Source organism: Oryza brachyantha, chromosome 4 (genome assembly GCF_000231095.2).
Source record: "Oryza brachyantha chromosome 4, ObraRS2, whole genome shotgun sequence".
NCBI lineage: Eukaryota > Viridiplantae > Streptophyta > Magnoliopsida > Poales > Poaceae > Oryza > Oryza brachyantha.
This window is the reverse complement of record NC_023166.2, coordinates 10132541-10150584: the sequence shown is the minus strand read 5'-3', so window position 1 is coordinate 10150584 and position 18044 is coordinate 10132541. Positions and strand designations below refer to the sequence as shown.

The following is an 18044-nucleotide window of genomic DNA, read 5'->3' as shown; positions in this document are numbered from 1 at the left end:
AAGCGCCGATCGAGAGCTCATGCATGCAGCTGGCCCGCGCGTTCTTTGCCCGGGCACGCGTCTATATAAGGCATCCCGTGCACCAGCCATCTTCTACCGTGCTTCTCTCGCAATCTATCCCTCACCCAAATTAACCTCACACACTACTAGGCTAGGCTAGCTCCACAACTTATCATTTTCATGGCCATCATGCATTCTGCTGCCGTGGAGGCGGCGGCGGCAGCGACGGAGCACCAGACGAACGCCGGAGTGGTCGTCGGCGGTGGGGGGTGGCTGGCTGGTTGCTGGGCGCGGCTGCGAGCGCTGCTTGAGATGGTCGGGCGATGGGTGGCCGGGTTCGCGAGGAAGGTGGCGGGCATCGCCGCCGACGACCCGAGGAGGGTGGTGCACTCGCTCAAGGTCGGGCTGGCGCTCACGCTGGTGTCCGTGCTCTACTACGTGACGCCGCTCTTCAAGGGCTTCGGGGTGTCCACGCTGTGGGCCGTGCTCACCGTCGTCGTCGTCATGGAGTACACCGTCGGTGAGTGCATGAAAAGTCGTCGTCGCCGAGGATGACGATGCGTATGTATGTATGTACGTACGTACGTACACGCGCGCGTACGTATCGTCGTAGCTAGGCGACGATATATACACACGTACGCTATAGACTATAGTATATCCTAGTCAGTGACTGCTACGCTCGATCGACCTACGCTATCTAGCTGCTAGTGCATATATATATCAGTGACGTGTTCGATCGCTTAATTAAATTTGGACGAATACTTGGCAGGTGGCACGCTGAGTAAAGGGCTGAACAGGGCCTTCGCGACGCTGGTGGCGGGGTTCATCGCCGTCGGGGCTCATCAGGTGGCCAACCGCTGCGGCGCACAGGGAGAACCGATACTACTCGCCATCTTCGTCTTCTTACTAGGTATACTATACGTACGCTGTACGAATGCATGTTCATTCAATCACTGCTTGGTCATGTTCATACCAGTATAGGTAGCTAGGCATGCGTGCTGTCATGCACTTAATTACTTTTTGAGTGAGATTAGGAGATAAGCAGTACGTGGTACGTATATGTGTTTGGTTGGTTCATGGCAACTGGTGCGTACTGCAGCGTCGGCGGCGACGTTCTCGCGGTTCATCCCGGAGATCAAGGCGAGGTACGACTACGGGGTGACCATCTTCATCCTGACCTTCAGCCTGGTGGCCGTGTCGAGCTACCGGGTGGAGGAGCTCATCCAGCTCGCGCACCAGCGGTTCTCCACCATCGTCGTCGGCGTCGCCACCTGCCTCTGCACCACCATCTTCGTCATGCCCGTCTGGGCCGGCGAGGACCTCCACAAGCTCACCGCCGGCAACCTCGACAAGCTGGCGCAGTTCCTCGAAGGTATGTATACACACGGACTCTCCTGCGAAGCCTGAAAAGGCCTTTTGTGGCTGCCATGCATGCAGTGCGTTCCAACATGAACATGGTACCATATTCCGTCACAAAAAGAATCCAGCCTTCCATGTCATTCTGGCATCACTTGTGCTAATTTGTACTTTGTGTAACTTTGTCCTACTTGCGCACAAAACAACTTGATGTGGGTCCCCCAAGTAGAATCATCATGTGCAAGTTGCTCACGTAGAACAAAGCAGTTTATAGTTCCAGAGTGGGGCCTCAATTTCATACATGAATGCAGGAATGGAAATTGAATGCTTTGGAGAAAACGCTTCCGCTGAGAATTTGGAGGGCAAAACCTTTCTCCAGGCGTACAAGAGCATACTTAATTCAAAGGCCACTGAAGACTCTCTGGTAAGCTTACTTTTCGGGTATATAGCAAAAATTTCAACATACACATTCATCCAAGAAGGTCGTAACAACGATGCAATGTGACATTATTCCCAAACCTGCAGTGTAACTTTGCCAAATGGGAGCCTGGTCATGGCAAATTCAGCTTCAGACACCCTTGGAGCCAATACCAGAAGATCGGAGCTCTTTCTCGCCAGTGCGCTTCCTCTATGGAGGCTATGGCTTCATATGTCATCACACTGACAAAATCTCAGGTGGTTACGAAAACCAACACAATTTCGAGATCTAGACACTCTTAACCCTATTTATTGACCAGTAGTTCTTACCTTGACCTGATCACAGTATCCTGAAGCAAATCCTGAGCTGTCCCTGAAAGTCCGAACAGCATGCGGTGAGATGAGCTCACACTCTGCTCAGGCCCTCCGAGAGCTCTCAGCAGCAATTCGAACAATGACAGTGCCATCTACAACCAATAACTCCATGTCTGCAGCCATCAAAGCTGCCAAAGCCCTTAGGAGCGAAATATCAGAGGATAAAGCTCTGCTGCAAGTGATGCATGCGGCCGTTACTGCATCACTTCTTTCAGACTTGGTTACACAAGTAAAGAAAATTGCTGAATCTGTTGACAACCTAGCACGGCTTGCCTGCTTCAAAATACCTGAAAAATCTCAGAAAGACGTGGTCGTGGTCATCAATATCATGAGTTGACAGAAAGGGAACGTCAGGAGCACCAATACTAAATGGAACAAATTAGTACGGCCTGCGATTTTATTGTGTACAGAGCAAGTGACTAATTCTTCGATACTAGAAGTAATTATGATGCTGAACTGTAATAATAAAACGTTGCAGGCTTCTGTAACAAAAACTACTATAAGCAGATATATATAAATGGACGGTTTTCTTCTTGGTTTTTGGGGAATGAATGAACCTCCCTGTGTTGCTGAGCTGAAGAAAATAACAGGAAAACAGTTATGGTTTCACAATATCCATTCAGAATATCATTTCAAAAGTATGTGATGGTAAGATAACAGATTTTTTTCAGAAAAACAAATCTGAAGCTATTAATATAACAAAATGGATTTTTATAGCAATATTATCTAGTAAAATCAATAAGTTTCCCAGATCATCCTTTCTTTACTTGTGTTTTTTCTAAATACAAGCACAGGCCCGTCAGTTCATATGGTTTTCAGAATTCAGATTGATGCATGTCATATATTCTAATCATAGAAAGTGTCGACATAATTGTCTTCAAATCCAAAACTAAATAAAACCACATCAACCAGCTATCTGTGTATACACATCCTACAAACGACATGCACTTCTCTACATAGATGAATGCATGTAAGATGAGTATAAAGACTACTATAATCACCAAAAACACCTGTTTTTGAGTAAGAAAAATTTGCCTAGTGTCCACACGTGAAAAATGCAAATAAATGTACATCATAATTTACTTTGAATTAGAATACAACTACCCTTAAATTACACAGCTGTATACTCAATACTGCATCATAAACTACCTACATATTTGCAGGTGCAAAGTATTTTTCTTTACAGAAGATCCTCCAAACAACATACTATACGCATCCACATATATGTCACCACAAAAGTCTTGCGAAGCGTGTGATGGGGTAGAGCACACCCTCAACCCCAGCTCCTTTTAAAATAGTAAAGACAATCTTGTAGAAGTAAGAAATGGCTGAATTGGAGGATGGTCAGCTTACAGGTAATAAAGTGGATATGACTCTATAGATGCAAATCATCATGAACCACAAGTTATTGGATAACAGTGTTAGTTGTGGGAAATTGGTGATGGATGAAGTGATTAGTTAGTTGATCGTGCACTGGCAACCACTACTAAGAACCAAGGTGCATAGTAAAGGTACGGACTTAGCTTTGAGGATAGAACTTTGAAAGGGAGATAAGATAACAAGTCATAAGCCATAACTGTAGCAATTTCCTTCAGAAGTATTTTTGGACAATACAAGATCTTCAGAACTCTATGTTGTTTTGTATGAACTAACATATTCCAAACTGTGTGCTACTTTAGAGATCAAGAAGCAAGGGGTAATATAACAAGCAAGGTTTTTCAGCCTTCTATGTCACCATTTTTTGCCATGAATATAGAATAAATAGAACAATTTGAACTGCACAGAATTGGACTACTAGGCTACTAATCACCACCAAGCAGTACTCAAGCATCTCCATGCCCCCTTATGCAAATGTCTTGTGTAAACTACTATAATAAACCAGGAAAACCTTATAAACAATGAGGGGTTAATGGATTGCAAAGAAGACGGCATTGCCAATTAGAGACTACCACTTATCTTAATGGCGTATGGAGTTAGTGGCTTATTCTTAATCCCATCTTAGTTCTACTTTATATGTATTATTCTCATTCATAGTGTCATCATTATGCCCTTGTTTTCTATTAATACATTTATGTCCTTGGTGCTCATACAAAATGAAGTATATAAATATGAGAAACTACCGTTAGCTTCCTATCTCCTTGTGTCTTTATACATTGGAATACTGTGAAAATGACAACATTAAACACTACCATTGACGGTAAACCTATCAAATGGAACCAAGTCCGCATGTATTTGAGAAACTAATGACATCTATAATATGAGAGAAGCTTAAGGATTATATAGGCCATATTAAGATAACTTGTAAGCTGGATGTGACTTCCTTGCACAAAGTGAAATTGCCTATTTAAAATTTTTTATCATATATCGGCTAGGCTAAAACAAAAGGCTCACAAAAAGAATTTGAACTAATGAACTTAGCGTTCATTAAATTCGTTTATGTCAGAAAAAAGGAAACAACATACAGGCATATCGCTGCTAATAACCCTAAAATATTTAGGGGCGAAAAGGGGATGTATTTACAAGCAAAGAGTATAAACATAATAAATTCCTTACGGACCCTAAAAGAATACTAAATAATTACAGGTTCTGGTCAGTGGTGAGCTGGATATCACTTAATATGCACATATGACATACCTATTGAGAAACATCCTTCAACTATATGTATTAATTTAATGTAAGCATCGTGACATCACCAGCCATATACAGGGTGTTGAACTTGGGGAGGCAATAGATTCAAATCCATGCATTGCTGTTTATCATAGTCACGTGTACCAGGAATTGCTCCTGTCGCTAGTCTGAGGATCTCATTGCCAGTCAAACAGTGATGAGCAAAGGCCAGTCCCCCATCCACAACGTCTGATAGTTTGGGAAGTAAAGGTATCTTTCTCATTTTACTTCTCTTCCCATCTTGTCCATAATAACCATTTCTGTTATTCAGAACTTTATCAAGCTCTGAGTACTCCATGAATCTCTCAGTTGCTGCCTCCCAGGACAAACTGTACCTTTGTTCAGGGGTCAAAGGTGAAGGTTCACTAGCCATGGCCTCTTTCACTCGGGCAACAAATTCTTCAGAAGTTTTATATGTTAAGCAGTTGGGGAATGACTTGAAAAATTCGTTTGATGGATGATCTGCACAGATAACAAATTTCCCCATTGCAAGAGCCTCAGCTGTTGCTGTGCATAAGACGTCACTGACACTTGGATTAATGAAAACCTTGTACCTAAATGTAAGGAAAGATAAAAAGAACATACTGTTGTCAACAAATAGTAAATGATAGGACAATGGATGAGGGTTCATTTTAGCAGTTTGCTTCTCACCCATGAAGTGAACAATCTGCATGGTCCCTTCCTTTGAAAAAGTTGATGCGCAAATTCATTTTCCTAGCAGCCGTATGCACTGCTTGTGAGTCCTCACCATTCCCGTATACATCTATATCAAAACCCTCCAAGTCACTTTTGTGTTTGGATAACAAATCTATGAGTTCTCTGTATCCTTTAGCCCAAACCATCTTCCCAAGAAAATATGCTCCCTTTGAAAAGGTTTGCTGTCCACACTCTCTATCAGCTGCTACTTTTTCACCAACCTTGAGAAACTTTGGATTTACACCATGGACATTGCAGATAACGGACCTGGGTAGATCTTGAGTTGCTGCAGAAAGACGTAAAACCTGCATGTACCGGCTATTAGCTGCAGTACAGCAATCAGGGCTTCTATGCAAGAAAAACAAACACAATACCTTATGACAGTATGCCCTAGTCACCCAGTTGTTGATATGCTTAACAAGGAAAGCTTGAAAAGCACCATTCTTCTCTCTCTTGATATACTCTAGGTAATTTGTGTGAACTACACCAATGACATGTTTAAACTTGTCTGTCCAACGCTTTCCATGATGATACCAGTTGAGATGCTCTGGTTCTTCCAAAATTGCTATATCAGCTTCACTCGAGGAAATGAATTGTGAAGTATCTCCAGCAGGAATAATACTGCGTCTCTCCTTAGAGAACTGTACAGAATAATATTTGAAACAGGGAATCTAAATCAATAGGGAAGAATAGAATATGGTTGAAAAACATAAAATCGGATGATATGAATTGGATGTTTACCTTGCCAGGATAAAACGATATCTTGAAATTTGCTTCAAAACCAAGTCTTTCATGTAGCCAATTCCTTATATAATTTTCTTGCTCTTCTGGTGAACTGAAGGTCATATTATTCGGGTAAACTAGCTCTTGATCTGACTTACAGAGCCAAGGAACCACCAGTGTCACCTTCTGTTTTGTACTTCTTGCTAGATATGCCGCACGGAACAATGGATTGATTGCTGTACCAGTCATCCATGGAAGGCTTGCTGTTGTGACAATTGCAACATGCCGTCGGTTGTCTGAGCTCTTGTACTTTGCAGGATCCTTCCAAAAACTTTCCTCTGTGTGATGGCCTGTACTTTCTAGAACCCTTGCTATTCTCAGATCAAGCTCATCAATCATGCTCTCATTTCCAATTAAAGATCTATCGGCTGAATGAGAATAATACATGAGCCGGCCATTGCGCTTACTGTACAATGTCTCCGCTATTTTGTCACATAAATCTGTATAATATGGAAAGATTTAATGATAGCCAGTGGCAAGAGTTAGAAGAGTGCAGCGAACAAACATTCCATACCTCTTCTAATGCCTAGTTGGTCCAAAAATGGTCCAGATTGCCGCACCAGATATGCCAAAATTTCAGTTAGATCCAGCGGGAGAACCTCCTAGATTATATGCAAATATTCAGTTTAGAAAACCCAAACTCTGTGAAATGGTTAATAAGATGACATAACAATGGAGACTGCATTATCATTAATTTAACTGCTTTGGAAAAAAAATGCTTTATGAAAGTTACCATCTAGTTATACATTTATACTCAATAATGCAGTTTCCAAGAATCTTAAGGGTTGGACTTATCAAAATATGATCATAATATAGCTCTAAGTATAGTCATATTTACAGTTTCAGTATTTCAATATGCCATTACAGATCCATTAGCATCAAATTCTGACCTACAGCTAACTATAACAAAATCTGTTCTGAAATGTTGCTATTTCGCAAAATAGTATAGCATAAATGATAAATGACTCCAGCTGCACTGAACTAAGCATCAAGAAAAATGAAAAGCAAGTGAATCCCATTTATGTTATATATGGAAAAGCGATCCAAAAGCATTTCTTCATCTGAAGTTACTATCTATTTGCACTGAACAGCAGATCACCAACAGTCATGCGTAGTTTGTTCTGACATTACCTTGGATTCATGTGACTCTTTGTTCAGAGATTTCTGCAACAAAATGAGACGTGAATCAGTGCTTCAATTAACACCAAATATTGATGCACATGATACACTTTGTGCTTTCAAAAGCACAAAGTCTGCACAAAATGTACTGGACTGTTACCTGATGTAAGAAAAAAAAACATGGCTATATGAGCAACTGGAATTGCTAATTTTGTCAGTCCTTAACACTACTTTATTTGAGGGAAGGGTTCCAAAATTGTTAAAGGATGGATTATTAGTATACAGTAGCATTACCATATCAAACTATGTATCAACAAAAAAGGAGCAATACCATGTACATCTATTTGATAAGCAGCGCATTGTATCAATAAATATATAAACCCTTTAGATTCCTTTTCATTAAAGCCAAAATCTTAGTAGTAATGTTTGATACTCAGTTTTTTCTCCATTATATAAGTAACTAACAAAAAGATGTGCATAAGCAAAACCAAGTGAAATGGTTTATATCCTAACCAGGTAGGAGTATCATGATTTAAGATGAAACTTTGAAATTACCAAGCTCAACTTAAATTTCTCCACAAACTCGCCGCGGCCACGAAACCCACCAAGCACATCACTCGACAAACTCCGGCGCTCGAACTCCTTCAGCCCGCTCCGTATCATACTCACCACCTCCCACTCCTTCCTCCTCTCGTCGCCCGTGTGGCCCTTCCACCGCACGAGTCTCCCCTCGGCCACAATGGCGTTGCGGATCGCCGTAATCCCCGAGAGGTCGACGCGGAGGCTGGCACCGGCCTTGGGAGGCCAGCCCCCTTCGTGCACCATCGACGAGTACTGTCTCCGCAGCTCCATGATCTTCGGCTGGATCCGCTTCCGCACGAACTCCACCTCCGCGATGGGCGCCCCCGCGGCCACCGGCGGCAGCGGCGGACCCGCGAGCGCCGACGCCGACGTGAGGAGGTGCTCCAGCTCCCGGTCGGCCCGCGCCCGCATCTGCCGCAGGTCGGCGCTCGCCGTGTCCCGCACCTCGCGCCACCCCTTGGAGATGAAGGCGAAGGCTCCCCCGCCGTCCGCTCCGCCGCCGGTACTGATCGGCGGCGGCCTCTCTCCACCCATGGGGCGCACCGCGCACACTCCGGTTGGCTAGGATTTGGATTCTAGAAACGCGTAGGGGTCGCGAGCCGAGCGCGAGGAGAGGCGAGCGGAGGCGGGAGATGATGGGGAAGAGAAAGCTAGAAGACGACGACGACGGCGTGAGGGAGAGGCGTGACGGGAAAGACGAGGAGGCGTGGAAGGTGTGAGGCTGACAGGTGGGGACGAGGTGTCAGAGGTCAGGGACGCTGCCAGGTGGAGTGTGGGTCCCCGAGCAGTCTTGACCTGTGGTGGGAACTGGTGACTTGGCACGGGGGTTTGAAACGATGTGGGCCCGCGTATCCGCGGGGGAATATGCTTGCGTGGATGCCCAGTGGACGTACGGCCTAGCTTCGCGGTCTGCCGCTTGTGCTTTGGCGTATTGCGTCTGCAGCAGTTTCTGGATTTAACTGGTACAAGTACGAGTCTACGAGTAACCGTTCTTCTCAGTTCTCACGTTGACAGGAGTGCCCTATGTTTTGCTGGTAAGTCGCAACAAAATTGAAATCGAAAAAGAAATGGACAATAGTTGTGCAGAACAGTTTGGATTCTTTTTATCGTTAACGCTTTTTCCGTGCCTTCGCACCACTGTCCAGCCTGCATAACATGAGCGTTGGTTCTAAACTCTCGAGGGCACGTCCTCTCGTTAGCTTCTCGTCTATTGCATATTATTTAAATAGTTATAAAAGGTAAAAAAAATTGTGAAGATAGATATGTAATATATCGCTACACAAACCTGCAAGCTAAAAAATAACTTCTATAATCCATAACAAATTAAATTGTGAATAGTATACACATACTCATAATCATATATTTGTTATTTTTGCTATGGATTGTAAAAGTTATATTTTAACTTATATGTTTGTGCGGTGATATATCACATATTAATCTATCTATATAAAAAAATTCATATTTTTTATGACTATTTAGATAGAATGCAATAGACAAGGAATGTTCCCTCGAGAGCTTAAAACAGTTTCCCTACATGGCATGTCAATTGTTTTAGATATTAGCGGTGTCATAAGTAACAACACCACTATTTGGTAATTCTACTCATAAAAGCACGTCAAAAACTAACAAAGTGTCAAACTCCTATATCTTGATCTTGTCAAATTTTAGCTTTGACACTATATGGTAAGATTTATTTAGGTAACAACATGAACATACCCGTAATGCCTATTGATCAAGTCGTGAAAATAGAACATTTTTAGATAAAGGAATCTCGTATTTTGGTTTCTCTATATAAGACATGCATTGAATCAATTATAGGAAAAGTACTACTAATAATACTCTCAAGAAACCTTACTTCATGTCCATTCTTTTCATTGATAAATAGAGAAAGTTTCATAAACAGACAATGTAGAGTACACTAAAATCCACGGAGCAAAAGATGATCCTCGTGAATCCCAGGAGGACGCCTTGGCTGTGGACGGGCTACGGGCTAGCCAAACCGAGCAAGAGTCGGACCAAATAATACATGGGCTTCACTTTTGGTGTCTGAACGGCCTTCAACGGCTAAACTTATGGCCTAATTGATCTATGTAGTACACTTCTATAGTACTCCATCACGGACTTTTTTTCTTACCTGTCTCTTTTTGCTAATTTGTTCCTAGAATCAACTCTCACTATATTAGAGTATTCCTAATATAAGTGACTTTATTTGAGTGATCTTAAAGTTCACATAGGTTGAGATCACTACTTTTAAAAATTTGTTTTCTTGTACTACAAGTGGCTATACATATAGCTCTAAATTTTCATGTCAATCCACGGTATGTCTTCATTTTTTTAAAAAAATTTACATCCAAGTCCAATACTTTGGACCCAACCTCCCAAATTAGAGACAAATAAAGAAACATAATTCTCCTTTCCTTTGTCATTCTCTCCCCCTTCCTCCTATTGATTCATTCCTCTTTTGTCCATGGCGACGAGCTACATCTCCAGCATGCCTTCCTTACTCCTACGCGACGATCTTTATGGCAACAACGATGAGCCAACCCATAGGCCCTCTCCCCCTGTGGTGATGATATCTCTATCCCTTCCTCCTTGCTTTAGATCCAACGATGGTCATGGAGACTGACCGCTACTTCATATTTGACGGCAGTCCCGAAGGCTCCTGTTAGAGCTTTAGATCCAAAGGTGATCGAGGGTGCCGGCTAGGGGCTCTTCGGGAAAGCGACAAGGAAACAACACAAGAAGCGGTGGGGCTGGTAGAGCTCTAGGGCAGCGCAGATCTGTCTAGCGAGACATCATCGCCTTCGTGGTCACGGGATACAGGTACGTCCCTCTTCATCTCACCATCATTTGACTTTGCCATGACCTTATCTCTGCCTCCATCTTCTAAGTTGGCGAGCTCAGATGGAAGGGGCAGGACTTTGGTTCCTTCTAGTGAGTGGCCGAGTGGTGAGCAGTTCGTGTCTACTGCCAAGACCACTCGCGTCTTCTGCAGGGCGTGAGCACCTCATCAAGGCCACTCAACCCATGTCCCCTCTCCTCCATGTTAAAAATCTAGTCACTATTCAGTATATTTTAATCTAGAAAAACAAGATACTAAGTACTCCCTTCTAGCTTTTTTATGAGACGTTGGCTTTTGAACTAGCCAACATCTTATATTTGCACATAGAAGAAGTATAACATCTAAAAAGAGTGATTTAGTAGCAGTGCTAAATATGAAGATGCCAATAACAAAAAAAGAACTACTAGTAACATGTTTAACGCTAAAGTTAGTAGAGTGAAATACGCTCCCGCCCATATACCCGTGTAGTTAAAGCAGCACAAGAACAAAAAGATTTTGAGGATTCTCGGAGGAAGATCGTAACACCTTATTTAAGTTGATATTCCTCCACGATGATTTTCAAGGGGGTATTAATCCATTTTAACATTAAGCATGGGCATATAAACTTTAATGGAATTGAATGGGCCTATAGCCCATTAATCTCGCACTTCATGGCCGCACCGCTCGCTAAGACTTCTCGTAGTAGCAGGTACACATCATCGTTTTTCATCCTCTGTCATCTAATTCTACGACATGTTTCGAGCAAATTAGAGTAACGATCATCTCACATCACCAAAGTCCACGACAGATGCTCCGTACTTGTATTATATATTTCACTTCGGTTACTAATTCTACTTGAAACGGTTAATTATAGCACATATGGTGGCCCAACCCCTACCTTTTTCCCGTGCAAAATAATGGAGCAGACGTCAAAATAATTCTCCCCATACTTTACACACCAACCGTGAAACGGCATGCGTGCTTCATTTTGCTACTGCTGCTACCGGGTACACCAAACGGAACAAAGAAGATCGGATGGTAGGTGACATGTCCAAGAACAGGCAGAGGGTGCACTTGCCTCCAATTTTTTGCGGTGAGCAGCAGAGAGTGAGCAAGCAGTGCATTAGTACTACGATTAAGCTAAGCAGAGTAGCTAGGGCCGTCTTCTAGCTCTGTACTTCAAAGAACTAATGGTCCTTGGCTGTATGTACTTATCGTACTTAGTACATCCTGTATGCTTGTATTTGCATGGTGGTGCCTGCATCTGGATCTGTTCTGCAGTGTGTGCGTGTGTATTGTTGTGTGCTGAATCCCCAGGTATGCTAATGAACAAAATACTACTCTCTCAAACTCTGACCTGACAATTGATATGGTCTGAAGTGTCCAATTACTGTAGGGTGATTGAATGTATGAGTTAATCACAAACGTCAAATCTAATCCGGCTCTGCATGTCTGCATAATAAGTTCCTTACTTTTCATTTTACTTCTGGGCTAAGTTTGTCATCCTTTTTGCAGCCTCCTTTGCGAGCCTTTTCTACCCAGCCTTTATGGAAAAGATGAAAGTAAATTTTCTCACTTATTTTACACTGAGCATACTTATAAACTACAGTATTTGCCTTCTAAATTCTCCCTTTTTCAAGAGAAAAAGACGCCGCCGATCCCACTAACTACCCGCTGTGACTCGGAACGCTACATAGAAATGGATCAAATGACTCAAAAGCTCTTTCAAGCCCTTCCACAACTTTCTCTTCGGCGCTTTTTATCTGAAAAGCCTGCTTTGAATATACTGTAAGACAGCGAGATGATGCTGCTACATAAAAGCAAATGTTCCACAGATTTTTATCAACAGCACTGTCGTCTATACAGATTTTCGGGGTGGCAGTATACGTATCCGGTGTATGATGACCAAAAAATCAAACTGTGTGTGTGTGCGTGTGTTTTTTTTGTGGGGCGTCTAAGCAAAAGCAATGGTGTGTTCAGGACAGCTCTGGATGCTGATAATTCAGGAGAGGAGGAGGCAAACGATGGTTGATGATTAGTTAAGAGACAGGGTCGCATGGTGGCGGTGGAAACAGATCAGGGTGCCATAGGGCACAGGGCACGCGGTCGGTGGAGGGAGGGGATAAGGAACGAAGGGCGCGCACCGGGGCGGAGCCGGACGCATGCGCACGGCTGCACGCTGGCGCGTCATGCGCGCGTCTGTTTGTTCATCGATCATTTTTTGGGTGGATTTTATTTTAAATTTTGCCCTGTTGGGTGAGGCGACGTCGGAGCGGCCGCCTCGACGACGGCCGGCCTCGCGTGCCACGCCCCCACCAACCCCCTTCGCACGGGCCCGATCGGTGTGGTCGACGATGGATCGGCGCGGGCGCACGGCCATGTGTGGGGCGCGTTCGAGGATGCGCCCCGGGATGGGCGAGATCGCCTCTGGCGTCGCGCGTAATCCGTAGGCCGGACCGGCCGTCTCCGCTAGCCGCGCCCGCGCGCAACCGACCATTGTCGCAGTTAGTTCCATGCTCTGTATAATACTCAAACTGACATTGGTGGTGCGTTGTACACCGCTGGATATCCTAATCCTGATCAGCAAGTAATAAGGAGATTTGATTAGTGAAGTGGACAGGGGTCAAATGGTGGGGCAGCAGTATAACACAGCTCGGTGGTCAACTCAGCCTCGATGTGCACATGCCAAAAGACCAACCGCGAACAGTAATCATCTCCAGTTGACCAGCTGGAGATGGAGTGATTCCCAAGCAGCAGAGGGACACCCAGTCTACCTGGCACCATTCTCAATTTAAGCTAAACCAATGGCCAGCATGTACTTAGGGATTAATAGTGAACTCTTATTATTGTTTATTAGGAATATTTGCTGATACAGAAGAAAGAGAAGAAAACCAGAGACAACCATCGTTGCAACGGTTAGCAAGCTTAACAATGATTCTTAGCCTTATAAAATAGAAACTTGGTTGTACGAGGGTGGAGTAGAATAAAATAATATTAATAAACACGTATTTTTTTATGTGTTGATGCTTACAACTTTTTTATTTCAATTACTGTAACAGCATAATTTTTAAAGAAACTTGTGTCGTTTAAGAGAATACACATAACTCTAACTTCCAACGTGTCCTTACACTGTTACACGGGGCGAGGGCAGCCTGCCAGCCTCCCCTCTCCCGTGCTGTGCACTTGTGCACGGGAGGGGGCCAGGGAAGAAGCAGAAGAATCTGGGTGAGTTGAGCTGTACCTTTCGTCGCCTCTCCGCCCTATACCCAAAAAGAAAATTAAAACCCCTTTGAAAACATGCACCACACTGACCTGTGTCCTGCTAAGCTTAGGACCTTTAATAAAAGGCCACCCCCACTCTTCGCAGCTCACTTTCCTTCTGCCCACATGCACACAGTCCTCGGTCCTAGCCAGCCAGCCAGTTATCACACTCCAGTGACTCCACACAGCACAAACTAGAAGTTGATTCGTTTGGTTGCTTGGGCCGGCCGGCGAGCGACTCGATGGGCAAGGACAAGCACCACCGCGACTGGATCCTCCGGCGGTGCTGCGGCTCCATCGCCGCGTGCATCCTCACGCTCGCCGTCCTCGTCGGCTTCATCGTGCTCGTCATCTACCTCGCGATACACCCCTCCAAGCCTTCCTTCTACCTCCAGGACGTGCAGCTCCGGAACATCGACCTCTCCGACCCGGCGATCTCCCTCAACCTCCAGGTTGGTTTGGTTTAGCTTTTTCGTGTTGGCTTGAGTTTGATTCTTGGAGCTGATGGAAGGATTAATTGTTTGGTTTTTTGCGTGTACCGCTTGTGCGTAGGTGACAATCGCGTCGAGGAACCCGAACGACAGGGTGGGGATCTACTACAAGACGCTGCACGTGTTCACGACATACCGGGACGAGCCGATCACGGTGCCGGTGGAGCTGCCGGCGATCTACCAGGGGCACAAGGACGTGTCGGTGTGGTCGCCGGTGATGTCCGGGGAGTCGGTGCCCGTGGGGCAGTACGTGGCCGACGCCATGAAGCAGGACATCTCCGCGGGCTACGTGCTGCTGCACGTCAAGGTGGACGGCCGCGTCAAGTGGAAGGTCGGCAGCTGGGTCTCCGGCGGGTACCACCTCTTCGTCACGTGCCCCGCGCTGCTCGCCGCCAGCGGCGGCAACGTCGGCGGCGCCTTCGCCATGAGCGCCACGGCCGGCGGCGTCGGCGCTGGCAACGCGACCGTCTCGCTCAAGTTCGCGCAGGCGGCGGACTGCACCGTCGACGTGTGACGACACGGACACCGTACGTGCCAGTACGCTAGCTTGTCGCCGGAGAACGCACGCACGCACGCATGGCGGCGCCGTCATCAGAGCGACAGACTCAACGGCGCGCCGGCTCAAGTCGAAGAAGTGATTAGTATCGGAGTAGCAACCGTAACAGTCTAAACCTTATTATCGAGTCAGCGCTTCTTTTTCCCCCTTCTGAATCTGTGCAGAATAAAGCCACCTTATATGTATACACACCCTAGTATCATTTGTCATTGTCGAACAACCTTTATGCATCAAAGATTATAAGTCACAACACAATTGAGTCGATCGATCGATCTCCCTGTAAAAAAAAAAAACACAGAGTATAGCTAGTCGCTCCTGTTCATGTTTCAAGCTCAACCGAGGCGCCATTCAACATTGTGCGTACCGTTGCGCCGTAGCCCATAAAACGCCCCTCAATTATGAAGCGTGCATTTTTCTTCATGAGATGCAGGTAATATAATGTACTAACGTGGGCCATTTTCTCACGCCGTACGTACTGATGAGATGATCCAGCGACGAAAGCGAGGCAGAGGGGAAATGAAAATGCGCTAGGCAGATGGAGAGTGACCCACCAACGTACCCAAGAGCGGGAGTTGGGAGTGGCATTCGGCAGCGCGTCACGTCGTCGTCGGTGTACGTACGCTGCCATCAAAAGGGCACAAGAGAGAGGAGGTAGTAGCAGCGAGCCCACCCAGCCCCGATGTACTGCAGCTCGGTCGATTTGGAGGTTTTTAGCTGAAGCTGACCGATCGAACGCCCGAACACCCGACATCAATCATCGCCCGGCGACGACGACGTTAGCTGAGGCTGTGAGCCATGAGGGGCTGAGAGCGAGAGCTAGCCCCGCCACGCTGGTCGGTTTTTATGAGCCGGAAAATCCCGGCCGCACCGACACCGGGCGCGCGACACCGCGGGTGAGACCGACGTGCCCGCAGCCGCGCAGCGGGACAAAAGCCCATTTTCGCTCCGTGGCGAGAGGTGAGACGTCGTCGACGGCCGTCGCCGCGGCTGCGAGCGACGCTGTGCTCTGCGACTGCGAGAGCTCGCGGTGGCCGCGGGCCTCAGGTGGGCCAAGAACGGGGAAACGTTGTCAGGTGTATGGGTGGGCCGAGAGACGGGGAGTTTGGGCGTCGACCGTTGCGGACCGTGCGTTGGAAGATGTACTAGTAGTTCTTACGTATGGGCCCTGTGGCCCATGGATAACACCGACTGCTAGTAAGCATTTGAGGGGATGGCTATTAACCGCAGCGTACATTTCTTTTGAAAAATTTCATCTGAGAAAGAGTTTTTTTTTTAAAAAAAGTGTAGTACTCCCTTCATATTTTTATATATGACACCGTTGACTTTTAGGATTACGTTTGACCATTCGTCTTATTCAAAATTTATATCTAAATATGCAAAATTATAATGCATACTTAAAGTTCCTATAATAATAAGTCATATTATAACAAAATAATTAATAATTATATATTTTTTGAATAATACGAATGGTCAAATGTGGACATAAAAATCAACGGCGTCATATAAAAAAAATATGGAGGGAGTACGTCGGAAACGTAGCGACGTTAAATAAGCATTTCCCGTAGCCCTAGGACAAAGCACAGCAAAAATGCACGTCGAATAAGAAAGACTAGCTACTAGCATATGGCTAATTAAACAATAGCTATTACGTAAAATTAAAATAAAATTATTTGATTTATAAAAGAAACTTCTGTACAGAAAATTTTTATTGAAAATATATCATTCATTAGTTTCGAAAGCGAATGATTTTACTTAAAAGAGAAAATAGCTCCCTTCAATAAGGGGTTGTTTAGCTCCCAAAATTTTTACCCAAAAACATCACATCGAAACTTTGGACACCTAAATAGAGTATTAAACATAGATAAAACGAAAAACTAATTGTACAATTACTTGAGAAATCATGAGATGAATCTTTTGAGCCTAATGAGTACGTGATTAGCCATAAGTGCTATAGTAACCCACATGCACTAATGTCGGACTAATTAGGCTCAAAAGATTCGTCTCGCGGTTTCCACGCCAGTCGTGAAATTCATTTTTTCATTCGTGTCCGAAAACTCTTTCCGACATCCGATCAAACGTCTGATGTGACATGTAAAATTTTTATTTCACTAGCTAAACACCCCCTAAGTTGAAAAGAATACTCTCCTAACCTGATGTCAGATTGTCAGTGGCTCCATTGAAGGCGAGGAAAACGAATTGCAAAGGGGTGACTGGCTAAACGATATATTTACAAACAAAAAATAATATGTGAATAAAAGTTTTATATACGTATTCTTGACAACATAAAAACCAAAACTAAAAAATAAATTTTAGTAAAAGAATAAAAATAAATTTTAAATTAAAAATTAAAATTTTAATCTATAAGTATAAATATAGCCGAAAAGATAGGTAGGGAAGAAGGCCACGCGGGGCACCCTAGCAGCCGAGAGAGGGGACGATGGCACTGGCACCACCAAACACATATTCAGATGATGCCAGTGACGCATGAGCATGATTGCATGAAGGGCATCTTGAAGTAAAGTGAAGATCTACACGGTAAAATCGGTGAGAATTTTCACGAAAGTTGTGACGAAATTAACTGTGAAACCAAACAGCACTAAGCATAATAAACACGCTTGTGAGTTAAACTCCCTTCACAATTGGAAAAAAAAACGAAATTCTAAGTTTGAATATGGACTTTGTTTCATTTTTTTCCTGGTATATAATAAAGTAGGGAAATCCACCTCATTATAGCTTGAAGTCTCGTGAGATTAATGGCGCAAAACCCTGCTCTTCCGACGGTATCCAGGCTTGCCTCGGGATTGCCAAAAAAATATTTCTTCTGGGTCATATACATAAAGCTCTGAAGTAGCAGCATGCTATCATGCTCTTCTGTTCTTCCTCCCCTAGTAGCTCTTAACTATCTTTCTTACCTCTATCT

At 44.5% G+C, this 18044-nt stretch overlaps 3 protein-coding genes across 5 annotated transcripts; 2 read left to right on the top strand and 1 right to left on the bottom strand.

Moving 5' to 3' along the window:
- The first annotated feature begins 161 nt into the window (after positions 1-161).
- LOC102705523 (aluminum-activated malate transporter 1) lies at positions 162-2682 on the top strand. The gene is made up of 6 exons (XM_006652211.2): positions 162-520; positions 770-910; positions 1100-1372; positions 1668-1780; positions 1882-2031; positions 2120-2682. The coding sequence occupies exons 1-6, from the start codon at positions 181-183 to the stop codon at positions 2483-2485; spliced, it is 1383 nt and encodes a 460-aa protein (XP_006652274.1). The 5' UTR covers positions 162-180; the 3' UTR covers positions 2486-2682.
- Positions 2349-8529, bottom strand: LOC102711343 (digalactosyldiacylglycerol synthase 1, chloroplastic-like). Of its 3 annotated transcripts, none has more exons than XR_001550180.2 (8): positions 7969-8529; positions 7426-7458; positions 6809-6896; positions 6253-6734; positions 5886-6152; positions 5467-5816; positions 4783-5369; positions 2349-2435 (listed from the first exon to the last, which is right to left on the bottom strand). XR_001550180.2 is itself a non-coding variant. In XM_006653321.3 (7 exons), the coding sequence occupies exons 1-7, from the start codon at positions 8527-8529 to the stop codon at positions 4838-4840; spliced, it is 2313 nt and encodes a 770-aa protein (XP_006653384.2). In that variant the 3' UTR covers positions 4521-4837. The 3 variants fall into 3 exon arrangements, 1 of the variants encoding a protein (XP_006653384.2); XR_001550181.2 differs by lacking the exon at positions 2349-2435 and adding an exon at positions 2664-2722; XM_006653321.3 differs by lacking the exon at positions 2349-2435 and having other exon boundaries at positions 4521-5369.
- A 5650-nt stretch (positions 8530-14179) lies between these two features.
- Positions 14180-15417, top strand: LOC102711063 (NDR1/HIN1-like protein 1). The gene is made up of 2 exons (XM_040523299.1): positions 14180-14529; positions 14630-15417. The coding sequence occupies exons 1-2, from the start codon at positions 14320-14322 to the stop codon at positions 15080-15082; spliced, it is 663 nt and encodes a 220-aa protein (XP_040379233.1). The 5' UTR covers positions 14180-14319; the 3' UTR covers positions 15083-15417.
- Positions 15418-18044: the final 2627 nt, after the last annotated feature.